The 18,062-nt window shown below is 43.7% G+C and overlaps 2 protein-coding genes across 2 annotated transcripts; one reads left to right on the top strand and one right to left on the bottom strand.

The window, feature by feature from the left end:
* The first annotated feature begins 460 nt into the window (after positions 1–460).
* Positions 461–4,892, top strand: tbxta (T-box transcription factor Ta). The gene is made up of 8 exons (XM_064348096.1): positions 461–749; positions 1,277–1,541; positions 1,952–2,086; positions 2,222–2,283; positions 2,450–2,511; positions 2,919–3,092; positions 3,399–3,522; positions 3,806–4,892. Exons 1-8 carry the CDS (start codon positions 565–567, stop codon positions 4,065–4,067), a joined length of 1,269 nt encoding a protein of 422 aa, XP_064204166.1. The 5' UTR covers positions 461–564; the 3' UTR covers positions 4,068–4,892.
* A 6,150-nt stretch (positions 4,893–11,042) lies between these two features.
* On the bottom strand, positions 11,043–17,117 carry nudc (nudC nuclear distribution protein). The gene is made up of 9 exons (XM_064348097.1): positions 16,923–17,117; positions 15,667–15,744; positions 15,262–15,480; positions 14,558–14,632; positions 13,531–13,644; positions 12,930–13,124; positions 12,636–12,719; positions 12,340–12,458; positions 11,043–11,376 (listed from the first exon to the last, which is right to left on the bottom strand). Exons 1-9 carry the CDS (start codon positions 16,995–16,997, stop codon positions 11,325–11,327), a joined length of 1,011 nt encoding a protein of 336 aa, XP_064204167.1. The 5' UTR covers positions 16,998–17,117; the 3' UTR covers positions 11,043–11,324.
* Between the last annotated feature and the right edge of the window lie 945 nt (positions 17,118–18,062).

The following is an 18,062-nucleotide window of genomic DNA, read 5'->3' on the forward strand; positions in this document are numbered from 1 at the left end:
TAACACATATTTGAAATGTAATTATTGTTGTGTGTTATTTTTTGTTGTTGTTGTTGTTTAGCCTATGAATCATGTTGATGTAACTGTTGCATGCAGGTTAACTATTTATTAACTCGTTTATTTGTGCAAATCAAAGCGTGTAAAAAAAATGACATTAAAGATACATAGACCGTGTTCTTACTGTTGTAAAATAATTTGACGCGTATAAGAGTTGGTTAAATCAGTGGTTGGAAGTCGAATCAGTGTAATATCTCGATATCAAGTCAACCTAAAAAAAATAACTGGGTTCATACAGGTTGTCATGCTGTAATTAACGTGAATACATCATATACAAAATCCAATTGCTGTCAGTTCAAAAGACTTCAGACGCCCCAAATGGGAGGAGTCTATACCACCAAGCCACACCCACTATCAACACGTCGCTTTTGGTGGGCTTTTAAACGCGCGGCCTTCCAAAAGGCCTCATTGAACCTTTCACTGTCCCTGGGGGATTAGCGGAAAACGGGTTGTATTGCCCTTGGTTCTTTCGACGACTTTGATTCTTTAATAAGACCATCGGGAGACATGAGTTCCTCAAACTCTAACCAGCGTTTAGACCATCTCCTGAGTGCCGTCGAGAGCGAGTTTCAGAAGGGCAGTGAGAAAGGAGATGCTTCCGAGCGGGATATTAAACTCGGACTAGAAGACGCAGAGTTGTGGTCCAAGTTTAAAGAGCTCACCAACGAAATGATCGTTACCAAGACTGGCAGGTCAGTAGCTTTACAAATAGGCCGATACGGCTATAATTAAAGTACTCCCTAGCCTACAGAGTATTTGTGATAGTAGCCTGAAATTACGCTGCTCTGCTAGCGTAGTCGGCAAGCGTGCATTTTTACGTACAGGAATGTATATTTTTCACGAGCTTATGACAGTTCATAATGCTGTAGTTGAACGTTACGCTAATACAATGCATTTATCAATTCAGCAATGCAGTAACTCCATGTGTTCTTTAATCCAAGAAGAAAAGCGAGAACAAGCTTTACCCACATCTATGATTGTAGTTAGTTCATTGTCGTATTCTAAATCGGACTGATAGTTAGCGGTGCTAACATAATAGCAAAAAACTAAAGAGGAAAAAACAGTCCGTTGAAGACCACAATGTTTTATGATTTAACACAGTTGACATGTTCCTAGTCAATGTCATTATTGTTCATATTTGCCGTTGTTTTGTAGCCTACGGTCACTCTAACCAATAGCTTAATGCATGTAATATTTACTGTATATATTTGATTTTCAGGCGCATGTTCCCAGTGCTCAGAGCAAACGTGTCGGGACTGGACCCAAACGCCATGTACTCAGTCCTCTTGGATTTTGTGGCGGCGGATAACAATCGGTGGAAATATGTGAACGGCGAATGGGTTCCGGGCGGCAAACCCGAGCCGCAGAGTCCCAGCTGCGTCTATATCCACCCGGACTCGCCTAATTTCGGGGCGCACTGGATGAAGGCGCCTGTCTCCTTCAGCAAAGTGAAACTATCCAATAAACTCAACGGGGGTGGACAGGTAAGGACGGTTAACAATAGTTTCGTTTTCCTGTCCTTTACTTTTAGTGTTATTGCTGTCAACTCTTACGTTGTAAATGGATCAATGTAAGTGTTAGGCCTATGAAGCAGAGCCCTTGATGAATGTTCAAGTAATATTTTTATTCATTGCATGATAAATTATAATTGAATATTTATAATTTGCAAACTTATGAACCTAGAGAATATTTATAGATTAATTTGTTGAATATTTTATTGCCATATCTAAGAAATATTCCAACAGAAAGATAAATGTTCCATCTGCAAAGCCCTGAAGTTGCACACGACCCTGCTTGCAAGGCAGTCTGCCAACATTATGCTTTGGAGTTGGCAACACTGAAATGTATCCAGCAGGATAAATTTTAATTTAAACAAATTGCTCTTTTTTTGCAGATTATGCTGAACTCCCTGCATAAGTACGAGCCGCGGATACACATTGTCAAAGTCGGCGGGGTACAGAAGATGCTCAGCAGTCAGTCCTTTCCCGAGACGCAGTTCATTGCTGTCACCGCGTACCAAAACGAGGAGGTGAGGCTCAGCCTCCATATTTGTGTTCAGTTTGTGCCTGAGAGAGTGTGCGGTTCTGACTGGTGGGAAATACACAATGTTTTCAAAAGCTGCTAAATACGTGCTAACAAGAACGTTTTTGTCACCGTCCTTTAGATCACGGCTCTGAAGATCAAGCACAACCCATTTGCAAAAGCCTTTCTGGACGCAAAAGAGAGGTAAACATTTTATATTAAAACCAACAAGTCTCAAAGTTAACACAGATATACAATATACTGTATTAATACAGATCGATGTCTGGGAAATGCTGAGGACAGAGCTCACAGGGCTGAATTAACCATGTTTCGTCTGAAGTAATGCAAATCTGTTTGTAATGAATTGCAGGAGTGACCACAAGGAAGTTCCAGAGCTTGGTGGGGATAATCAGCAGTCTGGATACTCACAGTGTAAGTCATCACACACCACGTCCACAGTGCATCTGTCCCACAGTATTAATGTACGATGACTCCATTTTGTAAACCTTAGCTTCTATGTCTCTTCTATATATCTTCTATATATGGTTTGTTTCACCATAGGACATTCTGTGTTCCAGACTGTATAAAGTTTGTGTGAATATGACTGTGAGCACCACCAAAACATAGTGTCTTTTCACACGCCACTGCTACATGTTAAAAACGATGAGTCGCTTAGTGAGGTGACTCATCAGCATTGCAGGTGCGGCAGGGAGCTGTTTAAATCTCTTCACACCTTTTCTTAAACTGGATTGTAGCGACTAGAAAATGTCCACCACCGTGCTGCTTATTCACCAGCACAGTCCCCCTGCTGTACTAACCCCCCTGTTTCCTCTCCACAGTGAGCGGATGGTTTCTGCCCGGCAACGGGTCCATCTGCCCGAGCAGCAGCCCCCCTCAGTTCAGCGGGGGCGCGGGGCTCTCCTCGGGGTCGCACTGCGAAAGATACTCCGGCCTGAGGAGCCATCGAGCCGCGCCGTACCCCAGCCACTACACCCACCGCACCGCTGGCACCAGTAAGAGCTGCTTTACTTTAGCACTAGCGCCGGGAGCCTCCTGTTAGCCTCTGTAGTCCCCATGCTGCCTGCTAGCGTAGTGATACTCATGTGTAATGCTGTGACACTGCCCGTGAGATCATTTCCCTGTTAAAAACGCATTGTGCACATGTCAATCACAAAGTTCCACTGTCAAGAGCAGTCGTCCCATTTTCCTTTTCCGGACACCGGCTCAGACAGACGTGTTCTAATGGCTGTTGTAGTGAATTTGCATGTTTGTCTCAGCGCCGAATGCTTTCTCTAATACGACCTTTGACCTGCGTGCAGATAACTACATGGACGGCTCTTCGGGCGGCGTCGCCCCTCACGACAGCTGGTCCGCCCTGCAGATCCCCAGCTCCAGCGGAATGGCCTCCCTCGCCCACACCACCAACACCACGCCCTCCCCCAGGTAAGAGCTGCTCGCTGCTGTTCTCCCCTCGTTATCCCTGCCAGATTTACGCCTCCCCTGCTGTCTAGTCAATGAACATATCAGTTTTGATGTACGGCTTTTCACTGTCTTCTGCTAGCTTAGCAGACATGCTCATCCGACTTCAGTAGCATTTGACATGCTAGTCAGTTACAGTACTCAAGGTCACTTCTGTGACATTTTGAGGGTATGCATGATGTTGGAGTTGTGCTGAATGCACAGAAAGCCACTTTTCGGACTGACCCGAGCTTCTCTCGTCCTCCAGCCAGTACCCCAGCCTGTGGTCCGTCACCGGGACCTCCCTGGCCCCCGCGGGCTCCCCGCCCGGCTCCATCGCGGGCGGCCTGACGTCGCAGCTCCTCCGGGGCTCCTCCGTCTCCTACTCCTCTCTCACCTCCCTGCCCGCCTCCTCGCCCTCCTCCATGTACGACACGGGCCTGACGGAAGTGGGCGGCGGCGACGCCCAGTTCGAGAGCTCCATCGCCCGGCTCACGGCCTCCTGGACCCCCGTGGCCCAGAGTTACTGAGCGGCGCCGACGCCCTTCCCCCCACGCAGAAACACCCCCAAAACTCTATTCTGCCTGAAAACTGACAATCGCATCCAAGGGTTCCTTGGGGCAAGAGGGAGATGTCCTTGGCGGAAAAAAAAGGAATCGGGGAGATGTCTGATCGTAAGCAAGAGTGAGGCTTGCACGAGTGTGAAGTAGAAAGTGGGCCGCTCCTCTCCCCCCCCCTCCCCCCTCCTTGGTGTTGGAAGAATGGTCCACCCAGCCGGTCTCAGTGAATCACAATTTGAAGGGACCTGAAGGAAGATCGAAGACACCAATGGCCCGCTCGGGGACTATAACTATGGCTACTGGGCGAATACGCTGGTCTTCTATGGTCGCCCAGCAGTGCAGACAGAGTAATGTTAGTGCCCACCTCCACCGCTGTATGTCATCAGCAGAGGGGTTCCATTTTGTTTGTTGTTATCATTCTAAACTAATAAGACACTTGGAGCTGTTGTACTGATATGTCTATGTGTATAAATTAACATTCATTTTCCTGTAGTTAGAATCACGCATTGTACTCATCTCGATTGTTAGCCGTGTCTGCAGCATTAAGGCGAGAACGCCTTGTGGCGCTGAACATCAGCTGAAGAGGAAGCGCACCTGAAATGCGTCAGATATTTGCATGTCAACATCTGTTCCCACATCTGTGTAACTTTGCTGCACTTCATTCACCCTCTGTCTCTCTTTTCTGAAAAACAAACAAAAAAATCTCTTGTAAATATCTATTTGTTTTCACTGGACCCATTGTATGCATTATTTATGTAATTTTTAAAATAAATTAAAAGTTTTCTTTTTTTCAAACGGAATGTCTGTTCTCCGATCTTATTTGTGACACAAATGCAGTTCCTTGTTGGTTAATATGTACATTGTTGGGATGAAGAACAGCGTGGAATTTTTTTTTTACAAAGTTTCCAGAATGAAGGGTATCATGCGATGCAACTGGTTATTAATGAAGTCAGCCATTTAGCGTCTAGGAAGTGGTCAATCCTGATTCATGAAGTTTTTTTACTAACGTAGCTTCGTTTCACCAAATACAGGTAAATACAGAGGCAAATGTAAACACCTTACTACTGAAAATACAGATACTTGGAGAGGATGAGTAATTAATACAGGAAGGAAACTGCCATACACCTCAGGTGGATTTTCGAATTCCATAGATGGTTTGGATTAGATCATGGTAATGAGCAGTTATTTCATTTTATTTATTTTTACGGTCAAAAGATTGCATAAAAAGTGAATGTATGGAAATAAACATCACTGGAAGGATCCCAGTTGTAGCTATAGTTGTTGAAGCTGTAATATAACTGCACACCAAAAACCTGGTCGATGTGACGCAATGATGCGTTGTACCAGGGTGAAGACTTTCTTTCTGAGGCATTCCTTGTGAAAATTTAGCACTAGAATTTTAGCCACAATGTCGATATCTTCACTGGCTTATATCAAGTACTACATCAGAAGCACCACCACCATTAGCATTGGCACACAACTCCTGAATCGTGGCTCTAATTTAAAACTGGGCAGGGCTGGAGCTGCAAAAAATGTGTCCATGTAGTGCCTTTCATCTACATTGGAGGTGTATAGCAGGGAAACCAATACACTACTCACTGATGAAGACGCCGTGGATTACAGACAGGAAGAACTTGATTTTAAATTTACTGAGAGGAAAACCCCCCTCATAACTATTAGAATGGAAGTACAAATGTCAAATTAGAATGTCAAAATATGAACTAAAAGATAGACACATTTTATATAGCATAAATGTTATTCAATTACTATCAGACTTTTTTTTTTACAATATATGCACAAGTATTAGATTAAAACATAATGCATGAAATATATTACTTGAAGGCAGATACAAAGTAATCATAATGTAACATAAAATGGTATTTTGGATTTCATATTTGCAAAAATAATATTTTTACTTAAAGGGAAACACGTGAGGCAGGTAGAGACTGAGTTACATTAATAAGAATAGATCAGGTGCTAATTGAACTCTGGACCAGAGAAACCCTTCAGAGTGAGAGCATCATTATGAGAAGGTAATGTATGCAGATGTGTTCAATGTACAATGAGATAATGAATGTCAGGCCTGCCAAGTGGCATGCGCTGTCCTAGGAGTTCCGCAGGGTGACACAGAATCGGACACGGCATCATCCAGGAAGGCGAATCTGGGTGGAGTCAAAGGCGTGATTGACTCCTTCACATTCCGAAACTCCTAATATTCCGACTGCATAACCAACGAACCAAACGGTACAGAGAGGACCAAGAGTGGAGAGATAGAGCAAAACGGAAAAAGCAACAAGGGACTCCTTGCCACTAACACCACCGTGTTAAAAACAACAGGAGGGTGTTGCTCATGTTTGGGATTCCATTTTATGAAAAAATAAAGCAAACCATAAACACGGCCACACACGCGTTATAAACATGTCCGAGAACCTGAAACCACTTTCGCGAAATGGCAGTTTTTGCCATTCTGTCAAAAAATAAAAAAATGAATTGCTTTCATTTTGTTCGTTTGAGTCAATTCATCTGTTGCAGGTGGTACCTGGAGTCAAACGATGATAAAGACAGCGAATGCATTGGGGGAAATGTCTGCCCCGCGTGTCTTATTTCTACTGAGACGGTCTATCTGTTGCATAATGATTCCTGCGCGGTGGGGCGCGCACTATTTCGGTTCCCTCCGTCCTCGCAGCTTGGTGAAAGCGAGCGGGGGGACGCGGTGTGTGCGAGGCGTGTGCGTCCGGCCGCCGGAGTGTGAGACGGTGATGTCATCGGGGCGGTGGCAGGCCGGGGGGGCGCGGGATGATTGAGCGCTCCACACCGGGGCTCAAATGAAGGCTGGGCGGGCGCGGGCCAGCGGGCCAGCGGGCAGACGGCAGTAAAGCCCAGATGTGAAGCCGTATCCGCGCCGAACCCGGGGGCGCGAACCCTCGGCATGCCGCTGCGGAGGAGGGTCTGAGAACAGCAGCCGGAGAGGGTCGGAGTGGGGGGGGGGGGTTTGTGATCGAAAGTTCATCTGCAGGCCTGAACATTTCAAATGGGGCCTTGTTGTCTCTTTGCTGAAGAAGCAGTCTCTCTGAGACCTTTACACTGCTTTAAATTAATCACCTCCCTTATTCCATAGCTTATTATATACAAATGATGTCCACAATGTTCAAGAGCCCATGCACTCTGAGTATTATGCCATCTGCTACCCTGCCTGCTTTCCTGTAAGCACAGGTAGGTCAGTGTGTGGGCATGGCGACACTCCATAGATACAGCTGGAGCATTTATAAAGGTGGAGCGCACATGCTCATCTTTGCTCAAGTCGTCAACCGGTAAATAAAAGCTGGTGCCTTAAAGAGGCGTATTACCCCAGCTGTGCTGCTAATGGCACCCGGTCACCCGTGCCTTTGTCTGTCAGTGGGGCGGGGCACCGACTGGCCTGCCGTCACTGTTTGTCCCAGTTAATTGAGCTTTGAGGATTAGCCCTAGCGCTGTGTGCGATTCAAATACGCTTTTTAGGGGCTACCATGTGTGTGCGCCCATGCCATGCCATACATAGAAGGCACGTATAACTGGCTAAATAATCCCATGCTGTCTACACTAGCTCGTGTGATGAGATTTCTGGCACAAAATGGCTGCACATCACCTATATGGCTACCACATGGTGGTGGTTGAGGTGAGTGCCAGATTATTATTATTATTAGTAGTAGTAGTAGTAGTAGTAATAGCGACAGTAGTAGTAGGAGTAGTTGTAGTAGTAGTAGTAGTAGTAGTAGTAGTGGCAGTAGTAGCAGCAGCAGCAGCAGCAGCAGTAGTAGTAGAAGTAGTAGTAGAGTAGTACATATATACTGGGTCTTCCTTGTGGCACATCCAACTAAAGGACAAGGCCTCAGTCCAGTGATGTGCACCACAGTATGAAATATAATTTTAACTATGCATGTGTCAAATGTGGCTGGGGATCCGTAGGAGCTGAACACAATCGGCCAGAGAATCACGAGGGAGGGACAATTTCACTTGATTTCACTACAAAGGCCCGTAATTATCTGTGAGTCAATTATCTGGGAGACAGTGAAAAACATATCCCTGAATGGCTGAAACAAACTAAAACTGCCGCCGTGCCCTCCTGGATGCCCGACCACACTGGCAGGCGACATCCAGAGATGTTCCTGGTTTTTCCTACATCCAATCCTGTAACTGCACAATTTGACTAATCATCACACTTAATGCTGTGATGGATTGGTGGCGACCTGTCCAGCCTGTATTCCTGCCTTCCCTCTATGACCCTCACCAGGAATAAGCCGTTATGAAAATGGATGGAAGAACAGAGAATCAGACTTAATGAGCAGAGGTGGCCATGCACTGAAAGAACTCATCGTTTTGCGATTCAGGCTCTGAATATTCATGCTCAGACTTTAAATAATCCATCAAGTTCTTGCAGTCAGGCTCAGATGAAACAGAAGCAGAAACAGCAGTGGCTGGAGTTTCTTACCCCTGCAGCCTATCCTAAAGCAGGAGTCAGAATGCATGTCCAGCAGAGGAGGAACGCTTTTGGTGTCAGTATATGCAATAGCATTTCCTTCCCTGCTGTAAAGCAGATGACTGCATCCATACAATTCATATGATTGCAGCAGGCAGTCAGTATAATGTGCGCTGTTGAGTGGGGAACAGCAGCGGAGTCAGAGAGGTCTCGGAGCCCCCCTGAAGTCTGCCTCCCCCCTCGGGCCCCTCCGGCTGATTTATGGTCAGAAATCAAGACTCTGGGTCTGGAACGGGACGGCGTGTTTGTCCACTCCCCCCACGCCGCCCTCAACCACCCCAACCCCGTCCTCTGTTCTCTGTGTGGTTTTGCTAATGAAGAAATTTTCGGACCCTGGTGAGACATTGCTGTCAGCTGAGTCCACTGCCTGCCTTCCCCCTCGACCCCCCCCCCCCCGCCCCCCCATTCCCCACCCCTTCCAGTCCCACTCCACCCCCAACACCCCCCCCTCTCCGCCATCTTAGTCTGTCAGACTACGTGTAAATATAGAGACGGTAAATATTAGGCAGAACGGTACACTGCCGGACTCCCAGCTGGGGTCTGTCCATGAGCACAGATATCTAGTGTATACCCGGTGAACCCCAGGCCTCAGACCAAGAGTGACAGCGATACATCAGGGATACGTGACACTCCCCCTCACACACCCATGAGCCAACACATATCAACAGGAACTAGTGACAACCTTGAGGTTCAAATCCCAGACCCGGTTTAACTGGTGTAGTCTTGAGAACCATAATTTGAACAGCTCCACCACAAATAAGCCATGCCATATTTTGTATTGCTGTTTACCAAATTCCTCATTTAAAATAGCCAAATATTTGGTGCCACAAAATTTGGTTCTGTAGCATATTGTAGCTTTGAGAAAAATTCTGTATACAAATATTAAAAAAATAAAGACATTATTTTAAAAATGGACCTATGTAGACAAATTTATATTGTGTGGCTTTCATTAGTATTTCAATATTATCATTTTTCTCTAGTAATATTTCAAAATACATAATAATGGAATCAGTTTGTGAATTGTAATTTAATTTTGATTTGTGTTAACTTCAACATTATACATGTATTTTTCAGCCCTCGTATTAGACTAAGACAACACGGGCCTACAAAACTGAAAAGACAGAAAGTTCCCCCTTGTGGATAAGCAGTGTAATGGCAGCCTTTTTCTAAGACATATCAAGTGCCCAGCCAACAAAAAGGCTACCTATGAGTGCTGATTTTTTCTGTATGAGAGACGTTGTGCCTGTGAGAAATATTCACACACACATCTTTGTTTCAGAAAGCTGCACAGGCCCCTATCAGGACAGTTACATTACTGCATGTTAAACAATCGCACACATTTTCTGCCCCACATACATACACTTGCCTATGAAGCTACCCATGCAAACTAGTTACAAGAAAAATATCACCCAAAGAGTTTGGCCAGGATTTATTTCCAGAGTCCAAATTTCAGAGCGCTGTGTCTGAATATGGATCTATATTGTTCTGGAATAATTACTATTTTCTTCAACTTCAAACTACATAATTACAGGAACCAAACCAGAAGGGCAAAAAATCCTAACGTCAGAGCTGAGTTATCTATTCAGTACTTGTCCAGCAGGGGGAGCTCACGTTTCACTCTCATGGTCAGGTGTGCAGTTTGTTGTTCTGCCTCCTAGCGCGGTTCTGTTTGTCGCTGTGTTGCAAATAGCAGCCAGGGCAAGTGAAGATGGAGGCAGAGAGAAGTGAGCATCACTGAGAGCATGAACTGGCAGAACACGGCTACTCACCTCCTCCTCCACAATAATATTGCTACGAGTAACACGCGTCTAGGACCGCCAGAGTCCTATGGTAAACTAAAAACACCCGGCTTAAATTCAAGGGCGGGATTGGGGCCATCTCCATCTTACAGTTTCTATTGTCCCCTCAGAATTAGTTATATATTAGTTAATATAGTTAATGCAATGTACACAAACATGTTCTTCACAGGCCTACGTTACTTGTCAACCCTCCTCAGCAAGTACAATCAGCTTCAATCTTCTACTACAGTAAATATAGGAAACCAGCCATGTGACCACAAGACTAAATAAAAACATGTTTTCCAAAGAAGGCCTCCCTTCAGATGTAGAGACGTACAAATCTTGAAGGTCAAGTCTAAAACATTACTCACTGAAAACATTTGGACAGAAGGCATCTGTGTTTCCAAAGTCATTCTCATTTTATTCAGTCTTTGCTTGGGCATTTATTCTCCCAGCTCAGTGTTCAAGGAAGCTTGGTAGATGCCTGTTCACACTCCCCACTATAAATATAATGGGTTTTACTGTACGTTATATTTGTAAAATAGATCATGCAGCATTTCTGTATTTCAGTACAGTCAGGCTTTCCAGTGCTGAATTGATGGATGTTCATGCTGGCTTAAGACAAATGACCCGACAGCTGGCACAACAGAATACGGTTTGAATTTATTTTTTTTAAAAAGGTCAGAACATTTACTATTATTTTTTTAAATATCAAGTCATGGACAGGAACAATAAATGCAGACCGAGTCTTAACGGTTAATAAACTCCTGCCACAATCAACAACAACGACAAGAGATAAACTATCTTAGTTCCACCAGCCCAAGCAGGGAAAGTAAGAGTGCTGCAGCAGTGCTGGGCTCCATGCTTGAGGTTCTGCAGGAGATGGACTCAGAGGCATCACTCTGTGGGGGGTGCAGCCTTCCCAGAAGCCTCTCAGCTGAACTTGGCTTTGGAGAAGTCCATCTCTGGGTGCTGGGACATGAACCTGCAATGACATTTAAGAAAATCCGTCAAATCTCTGTGTCTGTGTGTGTGTGTGTGTGTGTGTGTGTGTGTGTGTGTGTGCACCAATGTCCTTGTCTGTGTGTTCGATAATTAAAAAACACATCCACATTCATTCGAGTACAGGGCTGATTATGCTTTCCCCAGGGAGGGGTTAAGGCACTGTATTCCACAAAGTTCTTCACCCCCCTCGCTTAAAGCCTCATTAACAATATGACTTCATAGCTGCTATAAAAACAGTTTGATACACCACTCCTGCCACTCTCTCACCCGGTACAAGAAGAACTGTATGCGTTTTAATGTTTGATATCATCTTGATAAAGTGTTTATGAAAACAATTATCATTTTGAGCAGTTTTACCAAGATGAGGAAACCACAACAATTGTATAGTGGGTTCTATCAAAATATTGGCAGACCAACTAATTAGGGAATGTTCAAACCTTAGAGCTAAAACCACTGTGCTGTTACTCTGAAAGAGCTCCATACTGAAGCACTAAGGGATCAATCTCAGGCAAAAAGTGTCTCAGCTACAAAGACCTCCACAAGTATAAATGTCTTAGACTGACTGAATGATTACAGCTTCTCAAGAAGAGGGAAACCTGCTCCTCGAGTTTATAAAGGAGACTCTGAGGTAAAACCGCAGCATTCAGAGAACAGGAAAGAGCTGGTAATGAGTGTGTCACAAATCTTACTGCGGTGATCATGGATGACCTGGGGTTACCCTGTTACTACAGACCTAGAAAACATGGGGGGGTGGGTGGAGCAGCCATTTCCCTTAATAAACCCCAGTTGCATCACAGCCTACGTGCTCTCTCTCTAAGTGAGCAATGCCTAACAGGTCCTCTGTACAGGACAATCGGCCCTTACGAGCGGGAGCAGAGAAAACGATTGGCCCGCGTTGAGCGGCGGTGCCCAGCCTGTGCGTTGGGCGCGCGCACCGACTCACTTCTTAAGGATGTCCTGCTTCTTCTGCTCCTCGGAGGTGGGCAGACCCATGGATTTCTGCCTCTGGTCGTACATCATCTTCTCCACCATGCTGCGCGTCTCCCCGTCCAGGTCCGACAGCTGGGGGAATGGAGGGAGAGAGAGCGGAAAAGAATAAGAGACAGAAACGAGAGCATGAGGGGGAGAAAGAATGAGACACAGGAATAAACAGAGCAAAAACTGAAGGGATTCCGATAAGTAAAACGGTGCGATGTTATGGACAAAACACAGCAATAACAAATAGTTTAAGGTCATTACCTTGGAGTTCTCTGGACAGATTTTCTTTGTATTAATTTCAGGATCTGTAGTCATAATCTTGTTCCACCACTCCATTTTGTTTATCTAAAAAGGAGGGAGGCATGTCATTCAGTCAGCATATTGGACTATATTCTCACATCACAGAAAGAGTTGTAAATAATTTCAAGCAATAGTGGACCATGGAACTATTTTGAAAAATGAGGCATCAACCTCACCCCCACCCCTCCCCGTTTCAGGTGAAGACAAGCACTAAAGCAGCTCCACCTCCCTCCCTCTCTCTCTCTCTCCCCCTACCTTCTCCAGGTGGATGGTGACCACCTTGCCATCCTCGATGAGCCAGGAGCTCTCCTCCACCTTCACCTCGTTGTACAGCTGCCCATCGATCACAGGCGGGTGGCCCTTCAGCCCCACCTTTAGGGACCGCCTCTGCACGTCCACCACCACGTCCTTCCCCTTCAGCCGGAAGCCCACACCAAACGGCACCAGCAGCTGGGGGGGGGGAGACTATTTTAAACTGCCAGTCCTCCAACGTGCTATACTACATGGCTGCGCAATCATGTTCTCAGAGATCTACCATCCTTTAGTTTTTCATTTCAACCTGGATTGTAATACTTAGCAGCTCAACGAGATTAGTAGATGTCGAATGAGGTCTGCTTAATTAGGATTGGGGTGAAAACCTACAGGATGGTACATCTCCAAAAACAGGATTGGACGACCCTGCTATAGCCTAACTGCTGCTATTCAGCTTGTGTATCAAAGACATAATTTGATTCCAACAATTACTTGTACATCCTCCCTGAAGAACCGAACAACTTCATAAAGACAAGTTCCAGTCCAGCAATAAAAACCTGCAGCCCTCCCACCCCCTCAATTACAGCAGAACAAGCAGACATACATCCACTTCTGAGAGGGTCTGTGTCCACCGGTAGTCGGGCAGGTCGGCCCCATTGCCAGCATTGGGCTTCAGCTTCCCCTTGTCCTTCTCATCCTCTTCACCCTCGGAGTCAGACTGGAGCAGGGATGGGAAAGAGGTCAACAGATCAAACACTGCAGAGCACAAACCAAGCAGGGAAAGTACTGCAGGTCACAGAACTCAAAAGGCCATTTTCCCTATGCTGGATATCGCCGAATCCTGTAGCCTGGGTTTCCAAATCTGGATAAAAAATATAGCTGCATGAAAGTCGGCCTGGTCAAAATGATCCTGGATTGCAAAATGCAGATTCAGTTTGCAATCCAGGATCATTTTGATTGGGATGAATTTAATCCGGTTTCAAAAGTCAATATTGGAAAACTGTGACCTAGATATGCATCTGCAGTTAATGACCCTCCATACTTTCATTCCTAAAACCAAAACATATTTAAAAAACTATTTTAAAACAAAAAACAGAAAAGGCACATTTTAAGTCATAAATATTGATGTTAATTTGGTAACCAGAATTTCGGTTTTGATCTTTTTTATTGATGTCAAATGGTTTTTTCTTTGGAGCTAATGAGCGCTTTATATCACTGTCACTGTAACAAATAAAAAATGTGCGGTGCTACAAGCAATAATGAGCACCATAATTAAAGATTTATTCCCTTACTATCATCGGACTAATAAAATTAAAACTTGCATGTTAAATTACCTTCCTTTTCAAATCTACCCCAATTAGGATCAAGATTATTTATATATATTCCATTGGAACGGTCAACCTCTTCCCTTAAATTCTGAAAACAAAAACTGGAACATCACAATACTGATTAAAGGCTGAATCAGATTACCAAAATGCAATATGGACAAAAATTGTCTTTTTCCAGTTTTGAAAAACCCAAATTTGAAGATGTAATACAATCTAAATTATGTCCAATCAGAAAAGCAGGCCTTGTGAAGAACTTGAAGTCTTGACTTGATGTGCTTTTTTGATGGTTACGATGTCTCTCACCCCTTTGTCTCCCTTTGCTGCTGATAGCTCTGAGCTGTCCTTTGGAAGGTCCTCTGTTTTCTCCTCCAGTTTCTTCTGTTTATATGGAAGGGAAGAGCAACAAAAAATTGTTAACACCACTACTCGGTTTAACAAAGGAGTTAACAAAGCGTTGCATATACATTGGTGTGGCATTTTGGTTCACGGACCAAACTTTTGATTAAGGACCAAAAGGCTGAAGGTTGTTTCTATGGAGCATGATGCTGTTGTAGCCTTAAATAAAGTTACTCTGAAATTCTTTAGCAAATACTATGCAGTACTAATTGATATAACAAAAAAAGATTAAGTGCAAGTAATTCTTGATGAAACAGACATAAAAAAACATAGTAATGTTGGAATGGGATTCTATTGACCCTGTTGACAGAGATTCTATGTTTATTATTTAAGTCTGAGAATGAACAACTTTTGAAGCCTGGTTCCTTCCTCATATATAACATCAGAGACAAAGAAACTGGCCTTGGGGTCTGAGAATGTGTCGAGAAACAAAGACTGTGACTTTATTCTAAGGTAAATGCTGACAGACACCTTTACATCTGATGTATGAGTGTACACTGCACTGCCTCGGAATGAGACCAAAAGCCAATTTCTCTGGTCAAGACCAACACCAGAACCTCAAATCTGCATTTGGGAGTCCCAGGCTAACACATAGGCTGGAGACACCACACCTGATCAATCTCTGTTTGCAGCCTCTCTGCCTCCTCGTCTGTCAACTCCATGATCTTTGGCTCCTCCCCCTTGTCTGCAATTTTCTTCTTCTTCTCCTCCTCCGCCAGCTTAGCCGCCCGCTCCGCTTTGTCCCGCTTCTCCTTCTCCTGCTTTGACATCTTCTCCCCGTGGGCCTTCAGGGCCAGCTGACTATGGTGAGCAAAGGACTCCTTCACCAGCTGTAGGAGGAGGGAGAGAGAAAGGGATGGAAAAACAAAGAGAGAGAGGGGTTGAGGGAGCATGGGAACTTTCTCTTAAAAATGTGCTCCAGAGCAAAAGCAGAGAACCACCCACCCCTCCCACACAAACACACACACACACACACACACAAACACCTGACGTCCACACCTCTTCAGACAGCTCACCTTCTCGGGAGCCCCAGTCTCTCCACCAGTGAAGAAGTCAGTTTTTCGCCTGAGAAAACTGAAGAAGGTGTTCACCAACTGCAAGAGAACGCAGTTTGAGTACACTGGAAGCCATTGAAGGGAGCATATATTAATGGACAACCATTAAAACAAGGGTTTTGATAGCGATGACAGTGGAATCTCAGAATCCCATACGCAGGACACATGACCACTGCAGACTGATTTTCTCTAACCAATCCCTGAAAAGAAGGGCCAGAAAATGTGTCATGATAGGCCAACCAAAACCTGGAAGGACTAGTGGATGGATGGATGGATGTTTATAGCATGTATGGATGAAACTGAAAACATGCGAGGATGGGATTTAAATCCTACAAATCCTATAAAATAGGATTTAGAATATTTAAGTGTGGCTCTGGTAGGTAAACGTGGGTGATTTCACAAGACGTCTTAGCCAATACAAAATGAACACAAGGTATCTAGAAAACTCCAAATCCAGTGATTTTACCACTGGTATTAATTTATTTCTGTAAATTATATGCTTTAAAAGAATAACGTAGATTTAGTGTTGTCAATTTCAATAAGTTATGTCAGTCTTATATTTCGACTTAAAGTCTTATTCCTATTTTTTTTGCTAAATAAGACAAAATTATTTCCAATGAGGTGAGATCATTTTAAGATGTCATTGGGGTAAAATTTCACTCGATAAGAAAAAGGTAACGTAAAACAACGCTATTGCTTTCTACTTGAGAGACAAAGGGTTTTCAGTCTCATTACAAAACTAAAAACTTGTCAAGATAGACATTCTTGCTGTGCATTTGTCATTTGTAAGAATAGACTGAGGTGAAGTTGGATTTATATTAATGTTTTGTTTTCGAACGTCGATAGCTCGTCAAAGACAACTTAGAAAAGAATTGTAGTTACGAACCTGTGCTGATAGGAGAGTAGATGGTAACATATACTGACACACAGTCTGTTGTATATCATGTAGCCTACTGTGAATGTACTAGCCAATTAACCAACACCTAGCTAGAGAGTCAGTTAGCGAGAAAACCCGTTTGTTAGATAATTAATGAGAGTACTGGGGACCAAAAGAAGTGGTTATTGTCAATTTATTGTCACTCAGGTGTACAATAAACCCGGAATAACTACGATAGTTAGACTTTTAAACCCAAAAATGCATTGGTAACCAGCGACCAATCTAGCTAGCTAGCTAGCTGCAGCCCCATCCCCCATCAAAACCATTTTATATATACTACCTCTTGCACTCCTCCTTCGTGTTGTTGTGCCATAACAAGCAGCATCCCATCATACTTTTCTTCATCATCCCCCATGTTTACAGCTAACTGATTTTAAAGAAAACAAATACAACCGAGCACAGTTTAATTAAAAGAGCAGTTAAACGTGTAGTCACGCTCTTGAGGTTCCCCGAGAAAGTTCTTCCTGGAAACAAGCACCGCCTTATGTTTCTACGAGAAGAATGAGAATGATCCAATGGGAAGTCGATCCTTTTTTAATTGACAGGTGTTATAAGCAATGGGATTAGCAGCACAAAAGGGGCAAACGGCAACTGAAATGTATTCCGCGTCTTAAGTGTTCTCGGTAGGAAACTAGAAACAACGAACAGAATGTTCTGGAAGGATAATTGCTAAACTCTAAATGAACTGTTCATGAAGAAGATACATTTCCTAGTCTAGATTTATGTAATTTCTTAAACCTATGTGGGTACACGTTGACACTTTGTATGAATGCGTGTTTTTACTTGACACAAAAATTGTTGTCCAGTTTGGCTTATTGACTGAAAATGTTACAGGGGAAGAGAATTGCTTGCCTAATTGTAAATTATTAAGCTAAATTTCAATGTTGGACACTTGTCTTGGATGGGGGCATCTTTGGGGTAATTAAAAAAAAATTATACTACTTATTTTGGAGCAAACTGCTTTCAATGCTGAGTGGGCTAATGCTTATATCATAATAGAAAGGCCTAATGAATTATACTTTTTGAGGTCACCTTAAAATCTATGGCCTGTCTTGTAATTGAACCCACATCCCTGACTATTTCAGATATCATCTTGATCTTATATCATCCTGATTACATAATCAAAGTGACTGGTACAGTTTGTGTGTGTGTTCAATGCATTTAACTATATTGTCAACTTGTAGTTCTACATCAAACATTCCATGTTGAGCTTTAGAACCTTTAACTGGGTACTGTAATATTTCCCATGTTGAATCATGCATCTTTTAACCTAGTATATGCTTGTTTGTAATAAAACAATAATAATGTTTCATTCAAATTATTGGCCCTAAAACGAGATCTGTATTCAAATGCCAACCAGTTGGTTATACCACATAAAATATTAAAAGGAAATAATGAAAAAATACAAAAGGAAATTATC

This window comes from Anguilla rostrata, chromosome 8, assembly GCF_018555375.3.
Source record: "Anguilla rostrata isolate EN2019 chromosome 8, ASM1855537v3, whole genome shotgun sequence".
Lineage (NCBI taxonomy): Eukaryota > Metazoa > Chordata > Actinopteri > Anguilliformes > Anguillidae > Anguilla > Anguilla rostrata.

What these genes read in the sequence shown, in the direction of transcription:
- tbxta (XM_064348096.1), top strand. Translation starts at nt 565, where the DNA reads ATGAGTTCCTCAAACTCTAACCAGCGTTTAGACCATCTCCTGAGTGCC. An exon ending in ATCGTTACCAAGACTGGCAG is followed by an intron (nt 750 to 1,276) that starts GTCAGTAGCTTT and finishes TTTGATTTTCAG; the next exon opens with GCGCATGTTCCCAGTGCTCA. An exon ending in GCAGTCTGGATACTCACAGT is followed by an intron (nt 2,512 to 2,918) that starts GTAAGTCATCAC and finishes TCCTCTCCACAG; the next exon opens with TGAGCGGATGGTTTCTGCCC.
- nudc (XM_064348097.1), bottom strand. Translation starts at nt 16,997, where the DNA reads ATGGGGGATGATGAAGAAAAGTATGATGGGATGCTGCTTGTTATGGCA. An exon ending in AGACCCTCTCAGAAGTGGAT is followed by an intron (nt 13,125 to 13,530) that starts GTATGTCTGCTT and finishes CCCCCCCCCCAG; the next exon opens with CTGCTGGTGCCGTTTGGTGT. An exon ending in AAGCAGGACATCCTTAAGAA is followed by an intron (nt 11,377 to 12,339) that starts GTGAGTCGGTGC and finishes ATGTCATTGCAG; the next exon opens with GTTCATGTCCCAGCACCCAG.